The sequence below is a fragment of the Epinephelus lanceolatus genome, chromosome 11 (assembly GCF_041903045.1).
Source record: "Epinephelus lanceolatus isolate andai-2023 chromosome 11, ASM4190304v1, whole genome shotgun sequence".
In the NCBI taxonomy this organism is placed as follows: Eukaryota; Metazoa; Chordata; class Actinopteri; order Perciformes; family Serranidae; genus Epinephelus; species Epinephelus lanceolatus.
Window position 1 is genome coordinate 18,167,799 of NC_135744.1, and position 24,702 is coordinate 18,192,500.

The window sequence follows — 24,702 nt, forward strand, 5'->3', positions numbered from 1 at the left end:
TAAAAAAGAAATGTGCCCATTCTCGCTTCGACATGGTAGTCCAGAACTCAAGATTTTGTTTTATTTTATTCATTTATTTAGTTTTTCATTGACAAATGCTGTGCGTGGTCGCTCATTTTATTTGTGCAAAAGTATGTAGAGTAAAAGTACTCAATATTAAATAATAGACAGAGAAAACTACTGTGAAAATTGTGAAATAATCTAATAATTCTTATGACATGCTTATTGTCACAGTACCACCATTTATTGGTCACTTTTATTTTTATTCCGGGTAATGTGGCTCAGTAAATGTGGCTGGGAAAATGTATAGCATTAAACAGAGTGCCTGGCCTTACTTTGTAAAATGAAAATATTCAAATAAAAACAATTTTTTTTTTTTAGATTATTAGATTTTAGATTTTTTTTTTTTAAGATTTAGTATTTGAAATCACTGACTTAAATTTAAAAAAAGGTTGGGTTGGTATATTAAATAAATACATTTAGAATAAAATAATAAAATTAGAGGGGGAAAAACACGAAGGTTTTATATGTGTATTTTTCTGCAGCCCTACGTGTAGTTCCTGCTGATGTCCACGAGGGGGCGCCAGTGAACCAGAAACCAGCAGTGACACGTCAAACTCATTCTGAACTTTTAAAGGTTGTTTTTAACGTTGTAATTTTTGTCCTTCACCACATTTCATGGAGGAATATTATACTTTAACTACTATAGATTCAATATTTTAAATTGATCGACTACAGGCAAAATAGAAGAACAAAAGTGTCGAGAATAATTGATTAAAAAAGTGCACTTATATAATTAATAAAATTTGCAAATAATATATTTCAAATATGCAACATTGATAAAATTAAGGGATCAAGCATTTGACATGATGCATTGAAATAATCTAAAAAAATCAATATGATGAGATTTAGTTTAAAAAAATAAATGCATTAAACAAAATCAAATTAACTTAAAAAAATAAAATCAACAATGTCTAAAAATGAAATATTTCAAATTCACTGTGTTTATGCAACATAAATAAAGTAAAGGGTTGTAGTATTTTTTTCATCAGACTTTAATTCCTGCCAAAGTGGAATTTAATTAAGCAATTATAAACCATTAATACATGATGGATTATACATAAAAACTGAATATTTGTAAATACCAACAATTAACCAAAAAATTACCAAAAAATAATACAAATAGGAACAATACAAAATGAATACATTCAAATTATAAAGTAAGTACATTCAAATTATAAAGTAAAATAATAATAAAAATAAATTTAAAAAATAATGTAATTTATTATTAAAAAATTGATGCATTGAATTAAATCAAATTAACTTAAAAAATAATAAAATCCATACTTTAATAATTTAATTTAAATAGGCTAACAGAAATGAAGGAATGAATATTAGTAAATAAGGCTAGCAAAAAAAAAACTAACAAGTACAGTAAAAGACTTTAGTATTCAAGATAAATACGATAAAATGACAAAAAAAAAAAAATTTAAATAAATGGATTTCGTGTTTAAAAATAAATGCATAAAATTGTATGTATGTGTATATATATATATATATATATATATATATATGTATGTATATATATAGATAGATAGATAGATAGATATGTATATAATTAATATTTAAAATATCGACTGTGTTTATGCAACATAAATAAAGCAAAGGGATTTAGTATTTCTTCACCAAACTTTAATTGAATGAAGCAATTATATACCATTAATACATGACGGATTATATATATTAATACAAATAAATACAGTACCAAGCCTTTAGTGTTCAAAATGAAAACATTAAAATGATAAAAATGAATAGCTAAAATTAATTTAGAAAAAATAAAGGGAATTATTATTTAAAAATAAATGCATTCAATTAAACTTAAAAAAAGGATTGGGTTGGAATATTAGATGAAGACATTTAAATGTAAGTCGTAAAAGTAGAGGAAAAAAATGTAAACACATTTTATTTATCAGTTTGTTGTGTCTGCAGCTCCGCTTGTTGCCATGAGTCATTTTTCAGAACTCCCGCGATGCACCGCGAGAACAGACGTTGAGCTGTTAAATGAAGGGAACAGTTCCTATTTGTTGGACGATAATGGCTGCTACCCAGCAACTCTGTTTTCTGCGCGGTCCAGTCGACATAGGAGGGCCATCTTTATCTGAATCGTCGTCCTGAAGCCGCCATTACCTCCGGTGAGATAAAATAAGGCAGACAGCAGTGTGTTATCAACCGCTGGTCGTCGTCAGCCGATGGGCATCTTGTCCTTCGGCCAGTTTCGGTTCCGTTATCTTCGTTCATCCAACTCACCCGCTGCAACCAAACTACTGTGTAAAAATGAATAATTGAACAATGCAACGCTTCTTGGTTGATTTACGTAAATGTTAAAACTCGACTAAAGACATTTGGCGGATGTTTAGCAGCCATTCTTCATATCGGGATATTTTTGAATACATCATTCAGTATCTTTAATAGTAAAAAATATACGTTTTGATCACCGGCCCCTCCGTTTCCCCCGCTCACCGAAACGCAAAATAACGAGCAGCCTGTGAGATAATCTTGGGAATAATGTTTTCAGATCTTCTGTAGATGTTAGCTGACTTTACGATGACATCATCGGAATATCGAAAGCATCAGACAGTAATATACCTATCACTTCCATTGCCTTTAAATCACCTAAAAATCCCGAATGTTTCAATGGAGTTCTGTGAGGAGAACCCTGTGACCCTATCGTGGATACTGCTGGCAGAATTGTGCGCTGTATATGTGAATTTCACAGCATTCCTGAGAATGCATGCATCTTCTAATTATATTTATAATATGCTGTGTAAACTGCAAGGCTCGCTTGATCACCCACACTAGATGAAACAATTTGAAGTAAACCTGTGGTCAGTAACGTTAATGCAGCGCCGCCGCCGCTGCTGCTGCTGATGCTGCATGCTGTTATGTAATCCAGCCTGTCTGCCGTCATCCTCTGGAATATCCCTGCAATCATGTAACATGTAATCATAACGGAGCTTAAGCTTCCTTTGTCATACACTATATCTTTTTCTCTCTTCCAGTATCCCTTAATCGCCATTTTGTGAAAATTACCACAAAGAAAACCTGTAGTTTAATATCTTAAAGCCTGTCAATCAATCCAACATTGCAAACGCATACAAAGCAAAGCATTGTTTAAACCCACACTGGTTTTTATCATTTTAGTGGAAATGTTAGTGTTTGTAAAGAGTATGAGGGTTTCTCTCCAAATTAAATGGATGAGATTGTCACACAGTTTTCATCTTTGACCTTTACTGTCTCCATAGCTGCTTCTCTGGCCTGGCTGCCGACCCACGATGCATTGCCAGAGGGCTTCGGGTGTCTCATACAGACCGATGTAACTGTTGCCGCTGCCACTCACCAGCCAGTCCACATTGCACAAACACAGCCAAAAGGTAGGAACCTGTTCTGTCATTTTTTGTTTTTATCTCTTATACATCGCTGCTGTAATCTGAGGCATGTAGACGTGTGGGAAAGCATATAAAGAATGAGGAGAATGAAAGGTTGCAGAATAAAATGTGTTTGATGCAGAGAAGACTCTCTCATCCTATTGTGTTCTGTTACTTACCTCTGTATGTAGACGTAGTGATGCGGAAATCTCTTTGTCTTTTCTTGTCCAGGTCCTGTCCTGCTTGATCTTGTTCATCATTTTACTGAAACCATGTCTGGCCCAGGGGACTTACCAGGTGAGTATTTGTTGTCATGTGAGCTCAGCCACTTAGTTCCTATGAAGGTAAATTTTAATGCCATAACATTTTAGACGATAGTGTGCACTGAACTTTGTGTTTCAACATGACAGTGACCCCCCATACCAACACCGGCCCACAAAAAAATGTTTTCCCCCTCCAACAATTTGGGATGAAATGGAAACACTGACTGTGAGCCAGGCCTTAATGCTTAACATCAGTGCTGGATCTCACTGAATGGGCTGAATGGGAGCAAATTGCTGCAGCCAGGCTCCAAAATCTTCTGAAAAGCCTGATTTGGAGGCTGGAATGACACATACTGTCCACCCTAACTGTGCCCACACACTCAGCTGGGATTCAACGAGTCACTGCATCTTTTCACCAAAGCCTTCTGCTAGTTTCTTTGAGTTTGAACTTGAATGCAGCATTGCGGTTACAACTGGAAGCAGACAGAGGAAATACTGGCTTGTTGCGTCACACACATAACGGGATTACACAGATTGTTTTGTCTCTCACACCAGTCAAATCTGTGTGGATGTGAATCCCACACATTCATCCTGTGAGTCACACTGAATCACACATTGTTTATTAGTATCTATTCATATTCATACCCACTGGCTCAAAGACAATTTTTAGCTAAACAAGAGCAGAGTCCCATGGCTGTAGGAATCCCTCATGAAATTGGAGCTTCCAGCAGAAGCAGCCATTACCCGACAGAAATTGTAAATCTAGTAATTCAGCAAGTCTCAGGTATCCGCTTTTTTGCCCACTTTTGAATGTTTACACAAGTAATAATATAATAATTATTAGTCTCATGGATGTGTTACTGGATGGGCCTACTGGGCACAGGCCAAGGGGCCCAAAGAGTCAGGGCCCTCCCTCACCTTTACCTGCAAAATGTCACTCAAAGAGATATGTAGCAACCAGGAAGAGACTCTAAATGATCACTAAGAAACATAAAACAACTTCAAAGGGATACAAAAAGACCACAAGGAGATGTAAAACAGCTTAAAAGAGACACACAGACTCAATGTGACTATAAAAATGGGCAAAACAACCTCATGAGACCCAAAGCAAGGACAAAGGGACTCAAATTAACAACTAAAACATACAAAAATAACACAGTGACACATCATAGGACTACGAAGAGATGCAAATTGAACACAATGAGACACAAAACCACAGAGAGATGTGTAACGACTACAGAGACGCAAAACAGTAACAACTATGAAGTCTGTGTGTCTTGCTTCTATATAGGAGAGGTGGTGGGGCCTTCTGTGTATATCTACCCAGGGGCCCATTGTCTCATAATCCACCAATGATTAAGTTTACACCAAAAATATGCACCATCTTAACAATACCCTGGTTTCTGAACCCAGGTCATAATCCTAACATGCAGAAACACATGAATGGAATACTCCCAAAACTGATGTACGTTCGCATGTGTCACTTGCTGACTTACCTAACGTCATGGAGCTGAAGGGTATGCTGGGAGACTTGCCAGCTAGTGAGGCAGTTAATGATTGTCCTCTTTCTGGGACATCGATTTCAGTTGGTTTCTGCCGAGCCGCTGTATCAGACCGGTGCGCTCTCTGTAACGGAACATGAAGAGGAAATTGTTGTTTAGTTGCCATTGTTGTCTGTATCCGCAGCCATAGAGGACTCCGGGATGGGCGGGATGAAGCTTCCCATCGGGATGACCCGACGGGGCCTCAGCTACGACGATAACCTGGAGGCCCCGATGTCCACGCCCCCCCACGACATCAGCATCAACAACCTATGGAGACGACCCATCATACCGGAGAGAAAGTTCTCACATCTGGCTGAGGTGACAGGGCTTCCACAACACACACACACACACACACACACACACAGAGCTGCTTTACTATTATCGTATTCTTATTCTCACCTGTTTGTCATCAAGAGGAAGGGTGGAATGCAGTGTGCAGATGATTGTTGGTGTGTTTTTTTTTTTTTCCACTAGGAGGATGAGAGTGGGACAGTGAGAAAGCCTGCAATGCCGGACAGCACCTCCTCCAGGTCATCAAGTGTAGTGAAAACCAAGGCCTCCTCTGTCATCATGAATTCTCTCATCACCAGTATGCTACATCTGTAATATTCTCTATTTAAGCAGAACTTGTAGTTATTTATTGTCATGTAAACAAAACAAGGAAAATCTTCGATGCCCACGACCTTTTAACACAAACCTTTTATAGTCACCTTCTAAAGCTACAGGATCAGGATGTTGATATTTACAAAATGGATCGTCACTTGAAACAAATTTTTAAAAAAAAACGATTTTCTCTCTCTTTTGCTTTTCAGAGCAGACTCAGGAAAGCATGTACAAGTTTGAGCAGAGGGCAGGGCTCACTGACACCAGCTACACTCCCCACAAAGGCCTCACCGCCGAGGAGACGAGACACCACCACCGCCTGCCCGAATCACTCCACGTAAGACCCAAGTTTAACACACAGACCGCACCACATGTGTACAACCAAGATGCAGGTAATAATTTATCAGCAGGTGTTCCAGCCGCAACAGAAGGGTCTGTGTTTTACAGGTAGATAGTTAAACTGTGGTTCACCGAGAGCTCCAGGAGGTGGCAGTTTTGTAGGGCTCTAAAGGCTTTATATATTTTTCTCATATGCAGTAAAACTCCTCAAGAACGAAAGAAAGAGTTCTGGTCCATGAAATGAAATCTACCTACCTGCCGAGACATCTAAGATTTAACTTCCGACTGTTTTGTTGTTGCTGTTTAGAAACTGCAGATCCAGAGCATGGAGGCCAGAGAAGAGCGGCAGAGCTCCTCCGCCCAGTCCACTCCATCAAACACACCACACAGCTCCCCGAAACAACAACGCAGGTACACACACATCCTGTGGTCTAAATCAGTGGTTCCCAACTGGTGCAGCCACGGGGTCCAGATTTCTCCTTTGTCATTCATTCAAGGTCCACACAGTTTAATATATTCAGCATCATACAGCACTTCAGAATAAAAACTCCACGCCGGAAATTCACTGTGCTTAAAAATAAAGTGTGTTTTTTACAAACTTGACATGTTTGTGAGTCACTTGCAGTTCATTCAGAATGAACCTGTGATCCACCAATTGGGAACCACTGGTCTAATTCCTGTTTAAGAGTCTGTTCATGACCAGAAAACAGTATTAATGCCAAAAGTTTACACTCTGTTTGTTTGTTTTTTAGGGGCTGGTTTGGAAGTACAAGTTCAGAGATCAGCATCAGCTCCTCCAACAGCAGCGTGGATCTGGGAGGAGTAGACACAGCAGTGGGAGGAGTAGGAGGCACGGTTGAGAGGTGGAGTACGTTTGGGCCACGGCCGCTCGTCCACAAGTCGACTTCTGACCTGGGATCAGACTCCACAACCACAGGTAAACAGCATGGCCTCACTGTGGGGTGCTACAGAAAATAAAAGCTCAAAGCTGCAATCGTTCTCTTCTGTTTGTTCTGGCATGTGACGGCATATTTTGTAATAACATCGCATTATGTAACAGCTGGACAGAATGTAAGAAATTAGGTTAGTGGGTGAAGAAATGACCTTCAGACTGATGGTAAACACTAACCAAATTCTAATGTGAAGTTTTTCCGCATTCTGGAGAAAAGTCAGAGCAGACGAGTTCAAATTTAGAGCACTGACAGCGGCTGGGAAACGGCATGTGCGACGATTCAGTCGGTTCGTAAACTATAGGAATCTTTTTTTCCGCAATGACTTTAGGTAGGTAATTTGTTTGTAACTTCAGAGGTTTCTCACTTTTGTTTCACTTGTGATTTGCTCATCCGTCAACTAAAAAAGGTTTCTAGACTTTTCAACACACCAAATAACTTGATAGCTTGATATCATTCATAAGAACGGCAAGAAGCAACACTAACCTGTGCTGATTTAATCATCCATCATAAATGGTTATATATTGACCTTAAAAATAGGGGCTGCTGCAGTAAAGTAACAGATTAACTTCCATTGCGCTGTTCAAATCCAGTTCAACAGAATATGTTCGTCATTAGCAGGAATGTCTTATGGTAACCTAAAAATTGATTTTCAGGTTTTAGGGATTCACTTTTGTTTTTTTCTTCTAATCTATGAGACACTGCTGCCATCAGTGTAAAATTAGGTTTTTAAGATTTTATTTTCAAATTTAAAGGCATTTATTGGCACATACAATATTGTCAGATTGCTGTATGAATATTGAACTGTTTAGAAATGTCATAGTCTAACTGAAAATATTAAGTAAGCAAGTAAAAGGTTATACAGCACTTCTTGAAACCAGGGTTACAGAGTGCCTCACAGTTGTCAAACACAAAAAAGCCTTTGAATAAATATTTCAGTCAAACAAACACAAAAGCCTCCAAGAATGAATAGAAATAAAGTATAACATTTCAATTTAATTTTAATTTATTAATTGACTGTACAGCCTTTTTATTCTATTTATTCTTTTTGTATCTGTCATGATGGTTTTTTACTCTGTTTTTTTTTCTTTCTTCTTTTTTTTGATACTAATATGTTTTTTGTATATTTGTACCTGTCTCTTAGTCTGAAGCACTGTTGTCACTGTGTTGTCACTGTCTTACATCTTTGTCCTAAGTGTTGTCTGTGTGAAAGCAGCCGACTCACCTAACCTAACTGCAAACCAAATCTACCCTTGGGTACTAATAAAGTTACCTTACCTTACTTACCTTACCTTTATCGTTAATTAAAAAAAATATTAAAACATTTCTGAACCTTTCTTTACGTTAATAACATTCAGTTGTTTCAGTTTTACTTCTGCACAAGGAGATGAAATGACATTCAGCCTCTTAGACTAATGACACTTAAATACACAAAATATGTCTTACTAATATCATATGTTATACAGTATTTCCCAGTTATTGTATTACCTAGTTATCTTTTTTGGACATAGTTCATTTCAGAATTTTAACAATACAACTCTAACAATTCACTTTACAAACATATTTTGACTGTTAGGTTCCCCTTCCCCTCACGCATAATAACATTCAGAGCAATCAAGCAAAACTTAATTTTAAAGCACATTTTATTCCAGCAACAGATCATTAGGGTGAATCAAATCAATTAAAACTAAGAATAAAACCTAATGAAATAATAATTAAGATGAAGAATAAACCAATAAAAGATACCAAGACATGACTCAGAACTGATTGCAAATTTGTTCAAAGTAAATAAAATAATAATACTAAAAGTAGACCATTAAAATAAGATAATACATATTTTTTAAGTTTGTAGTTTCTTTGTTATGGACATCACAGCAGCATTAGAAATGTGCATTTATGCACAAGAACCAGATGCCCTGTGTTTAGTGTTTGTAGTAAAGGGTAAACACTTGTCCACATGAGGCCTTTTTCTTTTCTTTCTTTTTTTTTTTTTAAGAAAATAAGATATTGAAAAGAAAAGAAAATGCATCTACAAGCACATCCACAGATATGAGTGAAAATAACTAAAAACAGAATAAAATAAGATAAATAGAGCAATAAAAGATGATAGTAAGATAATATAAACCAGTAAAAGAAAAAGCACACCTGAGTTAAAACCAATAAAAGAAATAAAAAAAAACAATTAAATAAGATAAAACAATCGTTAAAATAGTCAAACCAGACTGTCAAACCTGGAATGTGCGGCTAAAAAGGAATGTCTTCAACTTAACCTTAACATGTTTATGTTGTATACCCTTAACAGAGGTTATATAGTATAAACTATGCAATGAAAATGAATAAACATAAATATGCAAATGATGTAAAATAATCACAGTGAAAGAAAAATGAAATTAAAAAATACATTATCATAATAATAAATAAATTACTGCTAAGTTGTTAGGGGTCCAGAGCAGTGGCAGCGGTTCAGGGCTCTTTCCAATACTTAATTTGCAGTGCTCCTAGTTATTACCTAGTTATCATATTACCTAGTTATACCTCAAAGTGGTGTTTCAAATTACACTTTTTATAATCACAAGAAATTGGACAAAACACATACGCAAACAAACGCTCACCCATTCATTCACCCCTTCCTCTATTGTGATAAACACTGTGATGTAATAACCTCAGGTGTCCTGAGCCCTCATTGGGTCACTGTGCAAACTTCAGGTTGAACTTTCAGGACATTCGACCTTTGTCTCTGTGTTGAACAATCCAATAATCGGTGAGGAGCACAAGCTTCCACCAACAGTCCTCTGTTCACCCGCTGAACCTGAACACACCACCTGTGTCACTCATTTAATACATTCCCTGTAAGCAGATTCTTTAGAGGTCGGAGTTAAGTTTGTTTAATGTGAGGCCAATCTGTCCAGCAGACGTCACAGACTGCTGTAAGCGGCTGTAAACAAATCATCCATGGTGGACGCACTCTGAAATAAACAACTTACGAGCTGGTTTTGTTATTTACGGAAGCGTATTGCATTCACCTGACAAATAAAAAAAGTCTGTTTTATTGAGTAATTTTTTCTGTTTTTCTGAGTCATTTTTTTTTCTGTTTTTCGTGGTAATTTTGTTTCTGTTTTTCGTGGTATTTTTTTGTTGTTTTTCAGGGTAAATTTTTCTGTTTTTCTGAGTATTTTTTTCGAGTTAAGAGAGCAATAGAACAACAGACGTTTTCATTTCTTTCTTGAGAGCTCGAAGCAAACATGACCCGCTTGTTTAGTTTAATCCAGTTTTACTCACTTACTTACTACTTACTTGTCTTTATGTCATATAGATGGTGTTATTATTAGTTTGTCAACTTTACGCAGGCACCTTACCATCTATATGACTTAAAGACATTCAGAAAAACAGAAAAAATTACCCCGAAAAACAAACAAACAAAAAAAAACACGAAAAACAGAAACAAAATTACCATGAAAAACCGAAAAAAAATACTCAATAAAACAGATTTTTTTTTATTTGTGAAGTGAATGCAATACGATTCCGTAGTTATTTACATCCTTTGAGCCTTGTGCAGTTTCTTTGCTAAAATATTAGACATTATTATCTTTTCTGTTTCCCCAGCAGGCTTTGCTCTGCAGGCGTACCGCGGCGCCCAGAAGCCAACTCCCATGGAGGTAATGAAGTCACAGGCCACGCGGCTAGCTGACAACCCCGCCATTCAGAAGGTGGCTCCTCCCAAAATGGAGATTCCCACAGTGGAGGGTCGACGACAGGGGGCACGCCCACACAAGCTCAAACCCAGAGACATGAACATCCTGACGCCATCTGGCTTCTAAGAGGACGCATGACGCGTGGAAGCTGCTCGCTCACATTCCCAAAGGTCCCATGAAATGAAAACTTTTCCGTTGCTGACCCCTCCGAAAAATGGATCCTGCAAGTCTGCCTTTGCAGATACATCCATTTTATCACTCTTTCCATTTCCCAGGTTTGACAAACTTCCTCCTCAGTCAGCTGCGGAGGACAGCGCTATTATCAGTGTCCATTTTTCATGTAAAACCTCAAAGCCATTTCATGGGACCTTTAAACAGCAGCTCCAACATTCAGTCCACCATCTTTGCCACTGAAACAATTCCAGATAAAGAAAAGTAGACAACTTCCCATCTGCATTGCTTTGAGTCGTTAATGTGTGGCTTGGCTGTAGAATCATACTCTCTCTTACCCTTCACCCTTTTAACTGTTACACCTGGCTGCAGCATGCTGGCATCAACATGGACTTCTGATGCCAGATTACCTGAAGGGCCACTGACTGATCTTAAGGACTTAAGGACTCCAGCTGATGGTGATCCTGGTTTAAAAATGATCCCCTGTAAATGCACTTTATCCCCACTCTCTCCAACCAGACCCAAACCATCTCGTGTTACACAGCCCTCCAGGACGCAGATAAATGCAAGAAAACTTCTTCATCTTCAGTGTCAATGGTCTCTACATCCTGTCTGTCTCCAGAAACATTTCATTTGTCTCCTTAAAGGAGCATTTCAATAAGCAGGGTGGGAAGAATTAGTCTAACCAAGAACAAGTGTATCCAAATGCAATTGTAAAAGATTTGGTCTCAGGAAATATTTAAAAAATTTGGCACCTGCTTGCTGAAACGTTCCACTATTTGTTTCATGTCTTAATTTATAGGTTTTTTTATATGCTACTGTAGCAACTTATTTAGTATCTTTGAGATCAGAAGAAAATAATTTGTGTAAAAATCAGAGCTGCATGTGGCCAAGACTCACACACTGACAGTGCTGCGGTATTTCAGGGTTTTCAGATTGCTGGATTCAATCAAAATGGAAAAATTACAAAGACTAGAAAAACCTTTTAGGTTTCAGTGTGTGAGCTCAGTGACATGTTTGCCTCTGTGTTTTTTATTACCACCAATCAAATAAGAAGGATTCCTGTCTCCGATGAGCTTTGGCGCTGAACATGCTGTGTGTATGTTGACTGAAGTGACAAATGGTCCTGCAGAAACCTTGTGCCACTCAGAAAAAGTGGAAGAACTTTTCACAGATACACAGAAAACATGTTGCCTCACACTAACGAAAATGACTGACCATGTTGTAGAAAACTGCAGCAAGACTTGAGCGGTTTGTCTGCTGCAGAGATTGTACATTCCTACAGTTCTGTTAAATGACTTTAAACAAGGTTTCTGTGGGATATGTGTGTGAGAAACTCATGTAGCACCTGGCTGATTGTTGTTATTTTTTCTTTTGCTATTTAGTGGAAGCAGTCTGTTTGCTAGTACTGTAATAGATTCCATGCATAATGAAAAAAAAAGACTGAAGAGTTTGTTTCATTGAGTAAAATTTGCCACTGGTAACTGCTGTCAGTTCGATCTTGTGGTGTACACGTCTCAAGTTGGATGCAAAACACAACACAGTCTGCTGTCAGCAGCTGTAAATATTAAATGACTGTTTCTTCTCAGTTAAAGTTTATGTTACATAGTTTGTGTTCACAAGTGCTCGGTGTTTAAAGTGTGACGCTGTTCCCTTTAACTCTCCTCGTAACCGAAGTACCACATCTGAATCTTCTCCGTATGGTGGTGTGGCTCTGTTGTACAAATTAACTGAATCACAGTTTCTGTTTAACTGTTCGACTTTATTCCAGTTGATGAGAAGGAGATATTGTCCTTGATTTCTACATTGTCTGTACACTTTGTTTTTTTTTTTTTTGCCAAAACAGTTTGGAAATTGAGAATAAATGTGACATTCTCAACAGACAAGGGTCAGAATGTTTTGTATGGATAAACAGGTTTTTTTGGTTTGTTTTTTACAATAGATTTTTGCACATCACTGTTTTCTTCCACTGAGTTGACAAAAAAAACGCTTAAAGGAATATCCTCCTGAGACCCTGCGTCCTCATATGTGGACATCACATTTTGGGTTTTTTGTGCCATCTAGTGTTAGTAAGACCATAGTGCACTAATCCATGTAACAACAAGATGGCAGCCATTTCTGCCGAGTCATTCTGCAGAAGGTCCCGAAACAAAAGTGGACAAGGTCCAAAACCTGATCACATTTCAAGGTTGAAACTTGTTTATTTATGATTAATAATGTTTGTAGTTTGATATGGCAACAAATTTGACCAATTTTAGCAACACTAACAAGCGAAGACACCATTAATCAGCAAGTGGTTGTTTGAAAACATTGGGGCTTTATTGTCGTCTCGTTTGAGGACGTTGGGACTTAATTATCGTTGACAGTGTTTAGGATTTTATACTTATCAGGTCCTACTGATCCCAAATAGCTAGGAGAAATTAAAAATGCCTACTAAACAAAAGTTCAGGTCTCAGGAGGATAGTTCATCCAGAAACAATGTAAAGTGTATATATCACTCACCTTCGTTGGCTCTCCATGGTCCCACAGTGTTCTATAGAATGACGTTGAGGAGGGTGGAGCTGCTGAAAAGTGAAAGTATATCAGTGCAAATAGACTTTGACAGAGGTTGAATTTCTTGGACCACAGAGAGCCTAGGGAGGTGAGTAGGCTACCAGATACAATTTATATTGTTTTGGGGTTAACTATTACTTTAAACACAAAAACTTAAAACACTTAAGGTTTAACCATTTATTGCCATTTAAACATTCTATGTGGGCCTGTAGTAGTTTATTTCAGCCTCTAGAGAGCCTCATTTCTTCATCCACAGTTCGCATGTTGATTCCTTAGAACAGGCAATTAAGAGTAAAGAGCAAAATCAAATTGATAACCATGGTTGTGTAGAAACAGTTTTGTTTACGCACTCAGAATTTGGAGGGCAAACAGAACTGAAATTAGTCAGATTGTATTGCTCATCCTGAGTAATCCAGCAGACCTCAGTGATTACTGAATAAAGCAGATAATCTCTGATTTTACAGTCAACTAGCCCCACTGGACATGTGCATGTTCAAATCTGACAGACACACTGAAAAGATTCAGTGAATAAATGATCTTAGTTTATTGACCAGGTAAAGCGAAAGAGTGTTTTATTGCAAAAGCATCCTCATGCAGAGTGAACAGGACTTCTGGTGTCTTTATGTTTGAAAGGGTCTTTGCCTACTTTGAGCCTCTGTGATGCCTGACACTCAAACTGTAAAAACAAAAACATCTTCACCCAGCAAGTAATTTACTATCGCATCCAGTCAGTATATTTTAATTACAGTGAAAAACAGTGTGCAGCCAGAGGGAAAAGATCCCATGAATTCAGAGATCTGTATTTTAAAGTAAACATGATTGCTCTTTTATTAACGTCCATTTTTTCAGAGCAAAGACAAAAGGTCATGATGCTGCGTTCAGGTAACAGTCAGAAGTCAGGGATTCTTGCTGACTTTGGTCCTGAGCTGTGAAAATCAAAAGAGACATGAACATTCAGATTTTAACATTAACATTTTTCCCCTGAGGAAAAGTTTGTCGGGTAAATTCACAAAGAATGGATTTTGGCAGGTGATCACACCATGACATCCAGTACCTGCCCCATGTCAAGGTCCAGTTCACTAAAGATATTGCGCTAATGACATTACAGTGAAAACATGCCCATAAAGTTTTGCAACTGAGTGCAAGTTGCCCCTTTTTTGCATCTGGCCACAGTTATCTATGTGGAAAAGTGTAAATGTTGCCTTTGTGTCCAGAGCACAGCAGGCAGAGCGATGGCAGAGAGAAAAAGAAGACATTTTCAGACCGCCAAATACAGTCTGACCAACGAGGTTCAGAGGCATTCCTCAAAACTTCAGGCAAGGAACTATATTTGGGTCAGCGCTGGGCATAACACCTCTCATAAATGCCCTTCAGTTAACACCATCTCTTTTAAGACACTAATAAGTTCACTGTAACTACGAGTGGTGCTGATCTTTGTGAATTGGACTGTTGTAGCAGTCTGGCTCATTTGCATAGAAAGGGACCAAGTTTGCACCGAATGAATGCAGGTAATTACCTAATTCAAATATGTGCAAGTAGCACTGTAGCACTGAGATACTTTGTTTGGCAGCGCAGTCCGCGGTGCACTTCACCCTTTGTGGGGCTTATCGAACTCTCTTTTTGTCTAATTTTAGATTTAGTGGGCACGAAAATAGTACAATCATTTTGTGAATTCACATAATTTTGTATTTTGGCATTTATCAACATGTAAAAAGACTGGAGTTTACAGTGTGTCTATGCCTCTATGAGATGAGTCAGGTAAATCCAATGCCTTAATTTCCAACCCGGTCTCACTCCGAAGCTGTCGCAATCCGACGCTCAGTCAGTGACTTCCAGCATCAGACACCACCAAAAAAAGCCGTCCTTTCACATCGGTGTGATGCACAGCCGGTTGTGCAGCATCAGTGGGAAACGTGATGGGACAACAATGACAGTTAAGGTGGCAGAAGTCTGAGTAGGGCAGGTGGGAGGGGTGGTGGGTGGGTCCAACAACCACTGACTTTCACCCGGGAAGCCAGTGTTTGCTTCCAGTGAGATAGTAAAGCCAAACCCTGTTCTTTTTTTCTTCAACCCAACCACGTGCTTTTGTTGCCTAAATCCAACCACGTGCGTGTGCCAACATGTGTATTTTGAAAACAGACAATACATGTAACAGGCAGAAGTTGACATGGCATCCCAGAACATCAACAACCAATGCATCCAGGGTACCTTGCACCTCCTATCTCGACGTAGAAAGTCCATGACCAAACGTGGAGATGTGATGAGGTAGGAGTGAGAATGTGTTGGAATTTTCCATGTGGAATTCAAACTTGAAGGGTCATCCTTTCTATTTAGATGACAGAAACTGAAAAACTTCTCTGACATCTCTCGAAGATACTTTTTAATTTCTCTAAAACCTAATGCAGACTACACAGCTTTGGCTGTGCTGTCCCAGATAAACTTTTGAGATCTGCAACCCTTGTGTCATAAAGGAATCCATGCTTTGCCCCGTCATAACAGTTTGTCTTGTCTGAGCCATTCTAGGATGCATCTTGACCTAGTTATGAACTGTTCAAGACACTACAACAGTAAATGACCCAAAAAGATTGTCAGGAAAACAAGGGTGCGGAAGGAGGGAGGCAGCAAACACTCCAAAACAACACAACATGGCTTTAAAGAAGGCAAAGACCAGCAATGGTGTTTTCCATGTCATGTGGACACAAGAGATGGACTGATGGACTCTGAGCTGGCATTCTGGCATCATGCACTTCAGTCAAAGTTCTCTACAACTGGAATAATTTTGTAATCAGTAAACGTCATCTGAGATCAGTTTATGTAGGTTGTGGATGTCAACATTACGACAGTCTGCAACAAAACATCTTGTTGTGAGCAATATATAGTCTGGACAGGCTTTGAGTTTGCTTCCTCTTCTAGATCTTTTAGTTTCCAGTTCTTTTCTAGACCTTGTTTGTCCATGGTTAGTTCTGAATATTTGTTTGTCAAAGGAAACCTGGGTTTATGTTAAGTAATGCCTCACCTCAGGCTCCCCATAAAGACACAGTTTGGTGACTTTGCATAAAGCAGGAAGACACTTATAGTGTCCATCAGTTGCTCGGCTAAACCGATCCAACAGTCAGGTCCATTTATTCACTGCACAGGTGAAGAAGCTCGCCTACATCCAAAACTGTTCCTCAAATTCAAGCTGTCTAGCCATCTTCTAGAAACTGTGAACCAACTCAGCCTGGTTAAAATGACACACACGATCTTATTTCTTTAGACTGTCCAATGGATCAGACAATAACTCATTACATTTCTTGCCCTGACTGTTTCCTGTCAGGGTTTGATGCCCTCACGGTCTTCCTTCAGAACCAACTCAGAGGAGTTGTATCTCTCGTCAAGATCATCTCTGTCCATGCATCCCTTTCATCAAGCTCTGTGCAACAAACCCTCCCTTCCTCTTTAATATCCTCTGACCTATCTGTATACTTCAGAAGAATTCCTCTATTTTCTCTTTCTATCAATCTTCAGAGACTCCCTCCTCCTCTTGCTCCTTCACCCCCTCCTCTTCTTTTGACGTCTCCATACATCTGAAAGAACAGCTCCATCTCTCTTTGCAGCGTGTTGTTTCGGAGGTCGGCATCGGCTTTGGCTCGCTCCATGTTGCGGATCTTGATCTCAGCGACACTTCGACTGCGCCTCTGCTGCTCCAGGCTGACCCGCAGTATGGCAACCTGCCGCTCCAGGACATCATTACAGCGCTCCAACCTGCAATACGCATATATACCATACAGTGTATACACTTATACAACAAACACTTGCTAGATGTCATACTTTTGAAATATCAGTTAAAATAAGGGCCACTTTGAGTATTTATATATATTGTCTCACCTCTGTATCCTGGCCTGGTATTCAGCCTTCTGCCTGGCCATCTGGAGCCGCAACTCGGCCAGGAGTGAGTTAGCATCCCCGGGCTGTGATTGAGGCTCAGGGTCCTGGAGATCTGGAGGACCAGAGGGTAGGAACACATCTGAGCTGCCTGTGCTGAGAGGGCTGTCACTGAGTGCACAACCGGAGGCTGGGGAGTTAGGGTGGTGGACATCATCATCATCATCATCGTCTTCATCACTATCATCATCGTCATTGTTGTCTTCATGAGCGTCATTATCACTGCTTTCCTCTTCTGCTACCTGACTTGATGGTAACCTTTCAGGTCTCTTTGGTGACACATCAGGACTAACCCCGCCCACGGCTTCACTGCCTTCATCCAATGGTAGACCCTCGTAAGAAGACCATGAAGAAGATGAGTCCCTTCTCGGCCTCGCCTCCTCTAACCTCACCTCCTCCTCACAAGCTCCAATATGGCCTCCTGGATCATTGGTTTCTTCAGTGACACCTTCCATCCTCTGACATGGAGACACTCTGTTCAGGTTGTCATAGGCTGAAAGGTTGCTATCCTCCTGATCCTCACTGCTGTCCCTGCTGGCTGTTCCTGGCACTGAACCCTCTTCCTCTGCAGCACCACAGGTCCAGAAACCAGGGCTTGTCTCTGCAGGGCCAGGCCAGGCCTTTGCCCAGCCCAAGAGCATCGGTCTGGGACTGGAGCCATCTGGCAGTGGGTCTTGTAACTGGAGGCTGGTTGTAGAAGATTGAACATTTGCAGGGGACAGTCCTTGGCCAGCGCGGTGCTGGTGATAATCTAGGTTCTGTCTGTCAGAGTGGTGCTGCAGGGGCTGACTGGAGGAAGGTAAAGGGTAGAAGCAGTTCTCTGGGTGAGAGGAGGTGTAACGATGCCCAAGAAATTTCTTCTGGCCAGAGGAAAGGTCTGATTTGGCAGCAGCAGAGTAAATGCAGCTACAGAAAGAAAGAAAAGGGAAATTAATTATTTCAAGATGATCCACTCAAAGATTTTCTCTCGACTAAAGTCATTTCTCTAGAAAGGACCACACTAAAACAGCATGTGATTAGAGGTTTTGTCATGTAAGGTAGAATTGGGCATTGAGGATGGATGTGTGTCAGAAAAGGAGTGAACATTGGAAGAAAAGGTGCTTCACTATGTGTGTGAACAGTATCCTGTGACCAGTATGTGTAGTCTATCCTTTTTCAGGTCTCCATGGTGGAGTTGCCAGAGCACCAAAACAGAACGTGAGTCCATGGGGTGTTTGCATGAGATCGTCTGAGATCGTCGTCTGTGGAGAAGCTTTGTTAGAGCAGGTCTGCTGTACCTGGGGTTCTGTTCATCTGCAGCAGGCTGTCCTGCCTCTCTGGAGCGCTCTACAATCAGAGGCATAGAGAGCTGGCGGAGGCAGGGCGACGGGTGGAGATGAGGCTGCCTCAGAGCACTTGGTGATGCGTGCGGACCTCCAAGTGGACGGGCAGAGATGGGTGGGGGGACTTTAGCAAACAGAGACTCGTGCTCTCTGATCAGCTCCAGCATTAGCACCTGGACCAGTCCTGCACCTAGAACATGGATAGAGAGATATTCTTGACAAAGAAGATACTCGTCAAAGACACATTTTGTTCTTTTAGGTTTTTTATCATTCACTAAACCAACACTGAAAACCCTGACCCATGCATCACTAGTGGAGGCTATGGTCAGCTTGAATTGATACATCTCTGCAGCATGGTCCAATATTGCTAAATACAATGCTTGTGTATCAAGTCTCATTTCTCAACTTCTAGAGCTAATAGGTAAGCACTTAGGTTGTTTTCAGCCAAGGCCGCCTTGTGTACTTCTCATTAGAATATTGCTCTAATGAGAAGATAAAAAGACATAAATCAAAACTACTGTGTAGCTTCTTCTATTTGGGTAAAACATCTTTCATATCATTCCAATGAAATTATTTTTTTTTAATGTTTCCAAAAAAAAACATTTTTACATTGACATCACAGATGCTACACAAAACACAAAAGAGAAATGAATCACTCTGTGCTTTCTACCTCCCATGATGCTTTGAGGATCTTCAGCTTTGCCACGGAGGATGTTTGGCCCGAACACTGTAGCCAAGTTCTGGCCACTCATCTTGTTACTGCTGGAGTAACTCTGGACCTCATTTAGAAACCTGCACACATTCACAGGAGCCTTATTAATACTCTCTGAATGTTCTTCCTGTCAAGGCTGGAAAGCCTCTGAAACATTAATAGTCCTTTACAGGATTAGAAGAAACCCTGTTTTTGAGGTGATAGATTCTGCATTTAATCTATAAATTTGGATTAACCTTCTTACTTGCTGTTGTTTTGAACGCATTTACAGCAGCCACGTAAAGCATAAACAAACATTCAGGAAGTCTCAAGTTTACCCATTTACATCCACTGTTTCCACCCAGTATTCCATAGAACGGGACAAATGATTGAATGAAAACCTGGCTATATAATAAGGTAGAAGGGAGTCTTACTGGCAGATAAAGTTGAGTAGGTTGAAGTTTGCAACTGGCAACTCATGAAGAAGATTCCTCAACTCCCCCAAAACCTGAGAGAGGAAGCAATGGGGAAAAATAAGAGGATGTGAGGATGGGAGCCAGGAAGGGGGGAAGAAAAGAAGCATTGGTGCTACCATACTAAAAGTTTTTTATATGTTTACTGGAAGGATGTAAGTAGCAAAAAATGTTGCACAGAACCAGCAGAAGCCAGGATGGGGATAACATGTAAATAAAGCAAAACACTTTTATAAAAGTGGCTTTGCAATTGTGTTTTGTTAGTCCTGCAAAATATACCAAAGGTAAAGATGACTGTACCATTAAAGAATGACTTAACACCAGGCTGAAACAGTGTTTTGTTGCACCTGTAAACACACTTAACAGTGATGTCACAGGGCCCCGCAGTGCACCTACACATCACTGCAGTCAGGTGAGAAGTTAAACCACTGATGGTCAGCAAAGACACGATTTTCAGGGGGTGTTATGTTGCTCTAACTAATGAATTGTTTGACAGCATTGTGGACAGAGCTGCAGTTACCAGTGTGCGGTTGCTCGACAGCTTCTGGCCACAGAGCAGGAAGTCCTGGTAGCGGCTGTAGGGAACCAGAGGCTCTGGCAGCTGTCGGAGGTAGAGCTTCAGTAGTGATGCTACTGTGTGGACGTCTGTACTACTGCAGGCAGAAGAAACAGCAAGCTAACTACTTTCACAAAACCGACTGAAGAACAAGTGAGTGGAAAACAGTACAGGCCAAATATTGTACCTGTCAAAAGACGGTCTTTCCCCTGCATCAAAAGCCTCCTGCAGCTCTTTGACCAGACTGGCCCGTCCGGGCTGGCGAAACAAGCCCACTTCATGTAGGCCACGCTGCCGAATAAAGGTCACACACTGCTCCACCACCAGAGGAACCAAACGCACCCCATAACGTCGCTCATACAGCACCGTCTCCTCCAGTCGCTGACCAAAGACCCCTGCGATGCAACTGTCACAGTTATCCTCATAATGGACATTCACCACAATCAAAAAATATACAAGTAAAGATACTAATTATGCAAAATTGTCTATTTCTGAATAGTATATACTATATAACTGGGTTATAATTATGGATGCATTAATATGTTTGTAACTTTAATGGTGCACCTGGATAAAGGTGGAGTTAATATAAGTATACTTAATATATTGCTGGGGCGGCATGGTGGTGTAGTGGTTAGCACTGTCATCTCAAGGCAAGAGGGTTCCTGGTTTCAACCAGGAAGGAGCCCTTCTGTGCGGAGTTTGCATGTTCTCCCTGTGTTAGCGTGGGTTCTCTCGGGGTACTCCAGCTTCCTCCCACAGTCCAAAGACGTGCAGGTGACTCTAAATTGTCCGTAGGTGTGAATGTGAGCGTGAATGGTTGTCTGTCTCTATGTGTGTTAGCCCTACGATAGTCTGGCGACCTGTCCAGGGTGTACCCCGCCTCTCGCCCAATGTCACATTTTAGGAAAGCATCTGAGCACCATGTGTGTGTCAGTGTTTGTGTACCTGTGAAAGGGATCCAGACTCCTTTGTTGAGGCTCTTTAGCCACTCGTCACCCTGACCAGCACTGTTAGATAGAAAGAAATACGAGCCTGGGCTGGCCAGCACATCTCTGTTACCTGCGTATAGACAAACATGGAGGGGGCTCATCCAAGTCTCAAGCTTTTATAACCAAGTCACAATGCAAGTCAACATGCAAGTCTGTCACCTCGGACCATAACAATGACATAATGCTAATTTCTTTTTTTTTTTCTATTCCTTTAAGAAAGTGACAGTAAACCCTTAAGTTGTACCTGAACAAAGAACAAAAAATGAACATGGGAACACTCAGCACCTATCAAACGTATTTTAAGCCCCACTATCAGCTACCATTAACACATTCACACACACACACACACATACAGTACATTTTCTTCCTCACCCCTTCTCCCTATCTTCATCTCGTTAACACACTTCTCCACCATGTCCCATAATGCTCTGCTGTCTGTCCTCCGCAAAGTCACATCAAACGCACACAGACATGTACAGCACATGTATGTATGAAACACACACACACACACACTGTCACCTCAGATGGAAGATCCTGAGTCAGCATTTAACAGATGTCACTGAAGGGCAACACACACAACTCGAGTTCTGGAGGGATTAACAATTAATATGTTGATGGTTTGTGTGTGTGTGTGTGTGTGTGTGTGTGTGTGTGTTGGTGTGTGTGTGTCTCACCTTTGTGGCCTGTACTGTCATGTTTCCAGGACTTGAAGCAGCTGAGTCCCATGCTGCAGCGCTCCTGCTATGGTTGCTACGTTAATGGTTGTAGATGCTCAGTGCAAATTACACACAATAATGTGAACTTTTTTCTTTTGATGCCAACATTTCTTTAAGATAAGAGGACAAGACAGCAGCGGTGCATAAAAACCACATCAGTCATGGTTTTTCTTTTTTATCACCCTTCAGTTTTAGGTCCTCATTACCACCCAGAGTCTCAGTTTCAGCTTGTAGCATTTAGACTGAGTGTGGAAAGCTCCTGGTTTCTTAAAATCCTGGTAGATGTATGGCCACAAAGAGATTTTCCTGGAGGGGGAGGCCTTAAAAAAGAGATTTTCTCAGTGGATATGGACCCTTTAATACAGGTTCCTGGGTATTTCACCTTCACGGATGGATTCAAGTAGATACTGTTGGTGGATAGAGAGGTCCTTGGTAGATATTTAACCTCAAGTTCCTCATGGATATTGTCTTAGAAGAACTTAAAGAGGTTCTTGGTTGATAGTCCCTTAAGTATAGTGTATCTCAGAGGTTAAAAACCCTTAAAAAGAGTGAGAGGAGAGCATATAAACCTGAAAGAGAGCTTCCAGGTAGTTATACAGTTCCTGGTGGGTATTTGAGATAAAAATACAGTATCGTGTAGGACATTCAGACATTAAAACATTACCGAGAGGACCCAGAAGAGGATTTCCAGTCGGAAAATGGTTCTTTGCAGATGTGTAGCCTTGCAGAGAGGTTCCTGGTGTTCATGCTAACCTCTAGTTAGCCTAGATGGACAAAAAGTGTTAAAGAGAGGATCGTGGTAGATACAGAACCTTAAAAACAAGCTTTTTTAAAGGTTTCTTATCATTAAAAAGAGGCTCCTTGTTGATAAAGAGAACTTTCTTGTGGATATGAGGCCTTACAGGAAGATATTAACCTCAAAGGGAGGTGTGTCTGACGGACGCCGAGCCTTAAAAGGAGACCTTTGGATTCAGGATCACACCTTCAGGAGCGATTCCTGGTGGACAAATCCTTTATGCGAAGTTCCTGGGTGATGTAAAGTCTTTAAAGGGGGTTCTGTGTGGAAATGCACTGTAACAAGACGTTCCTGGTGGATATGGGGAGAAAAGTCCCAGGATGCTGCAACCTTTCCCAGCTTAGCAAACACACAACTCTTCTCAAACCATTCTTAAAACATTTTTCCCTTCTCTCCTTGGAAATCTCCATTGGCCTCGGATGCACAGACAGTTTCTGATTTATTAGGTAGAGTCAACATTTGATTTCCAGCATGTGTTTCCAGCCTCCTCCTCACAGGACCCATCTCTCCAGGTGCACCGCGAACACAAATGTCCCTCTGGTTTCCAAATAGTTCCTGACAGAAAGTACGAAGAAATGGTCTCAACATACATGTGCCTTCAAAATGTTCCAAGTTGCTCGTTGTAGGAACTTCTTCAGACTAAATGCGCCGGTTCTTCTTAGTACAACTTGGACAAGGTACCTCAAATAATTTTGGGTGCATCAGTCCACATCCACTACCCAAGATACCCAATCTTCATTTGTCCTTTAGGTGTTTTAAAGGGGACAGACTTTGTGGAGAACACACCCATGAACTGAAAACTGTCTCTGGTCCGCTAAAGCAGCAGGAGTGAGATGTCTGACTTTGGCATCCTATCTTTGGAGTATATCATGATGGCTGTCTCAGCATAATTCCACCTGTCTGTTTCTCTTTATTTCTGTCTTTTCAAATTATACTTCTTCTCAGCAGCTGTCAAAAAGTTCAACCATCCTGAAGGAACATTATTCTTTTTCTTGTCTCTTCCGCCGGCCATAGAGTCAAGCTACTCCATCCAGAGAGACATTCGTAGCACTCCCTCCTGCATCCTTGTCTCCCTCTCTGTCCTTTGCTTTATTAGCTCTCTAAATGGACGCCCTGCTCCATCTCCAGAACACAGTCTACACATCTGAATGTCCACATCTTCGTCATCCCCATCCCTCTTCTTCCTCTCCTCCTTCACTCCGTCCCTTTTTTCCTTCCTATATGTCTCTCTCCGGTTGTCCCTCCCTTTGTCCCCGTCTAGCTCGTCCTTCTGTCTCGTTCCTACTATCCTCACCCTCTCTCTGTCTCGCTCTCCCTCTCTCTCCATTTCCCAGCAGTGTGTGTGCCCCCTTGTTGCCCCCTCCCCATTTACCTCATCAATAACCATGCTGTGTGTGTGTCCGTGTGTGTGTGTGTGTGTGTGTGTAGGCTGTGCATTAGGAAAATTGGTTCTCTGCGACGGAGCGCTGTTTTACCAAAGTAATCACAGCTGATGGTGAGAGAGGGAGAGAGAGAAAGAGAGACAGAGAGAGAGAGATGATCTGGCTCAAATTCTGCTGCTGAAGTATGGTCTGCTGCTGCAGCGTGCGCGCACACACACACACACACACACACACACACACACACTGTCACCATGATTCAAGTGGACATAAAAGCAAGAAAGGCTGGTCGGCCCAGTCAACTTTTGAACTCAAT

General features: G+C 40.6%; 2 protein-coding genes across 3 annotated transcripts; one reads left to right on the forward strand and one right to left on the reverse strand.

Annotated features, from left to right (window-relative positions):
- Positions 1 to 2,010: 2,010 nt before the first annotated feature.
- Positions 2,011 to 12,576, forward strand: LOC117272042 (putative monooxygenase p33MONOX). 2 transcript variants are annotated; one of them, XM_033650734.2, is made up of 9 exons: positions 2,011 to 2,192; positions 3,303 to 3,431; positions 3,657 to 3,722; positions 5,375 to 5,550; positions 5,707 to 5,821; positions 6,045 to 6,172; positions 6,482 to 6,585; positions 6,927 to 7,111; positions 10,728 to 12,576. In XM_033650734.2, the coding sequence occupies exons 3-9, from the start codon at positions 3,698 to 3,700 to the stop codon at positions 10,940 to 10,942; spliced, it is 948 nt and encodes a 315-aa protein (XP_033506625.1). In that variant the 5' UTR covers positions 2,011 to 2,192; positions 3,303 to 3,431; positions 3,657 to 3,697; the 3' UTR covers positions 10,943 to 12,576. The 2 variants fall into 2 exon arrangements, with proteins under 2 accessions (XP_033506625.1, XP_033506636.1); XM_033650745.2 differs by having other exon boundaries at positions 10,731 to 12,576.
- A 1,103-nt stretch (positions 12,577 to 13,679) lies between these two features.
- LOC117265484 (rho GTPase-activating protein 24-like) lies at positions 13,680 to 24,449 on the reverse strand. The gene is made up of 9 exons (XM_033639999.2): positions 22,170 to 24,449; positions 21,452 to 21,565; positions 20,694 to 20,901; positions 20,471 to 20,603; positions 19,912 to 19,985; positions 19,457 to 19,578; positions 18,742 to 18,976; positions 17,408 to 18,370; positions 13,680 to 17,284 (listed from the first exon to the last, which is right to left on the reverse strand). The coding sequence occupies exons 1-9, from the start codon at positions 22,219 to 22,221 to the stop codon at positions 17,044 to 17,046; spliced, it is 2,142 nt and encodes a 713-aa protein (XP_033495890.2). The 5' UTR covers positions 22,222 to 24,449; the 3' UTR covers positions 13,680 to 17,043.
- Between the last annotated feature and the right edge of the window lie 253 nt (positions 24,450 to 24,702).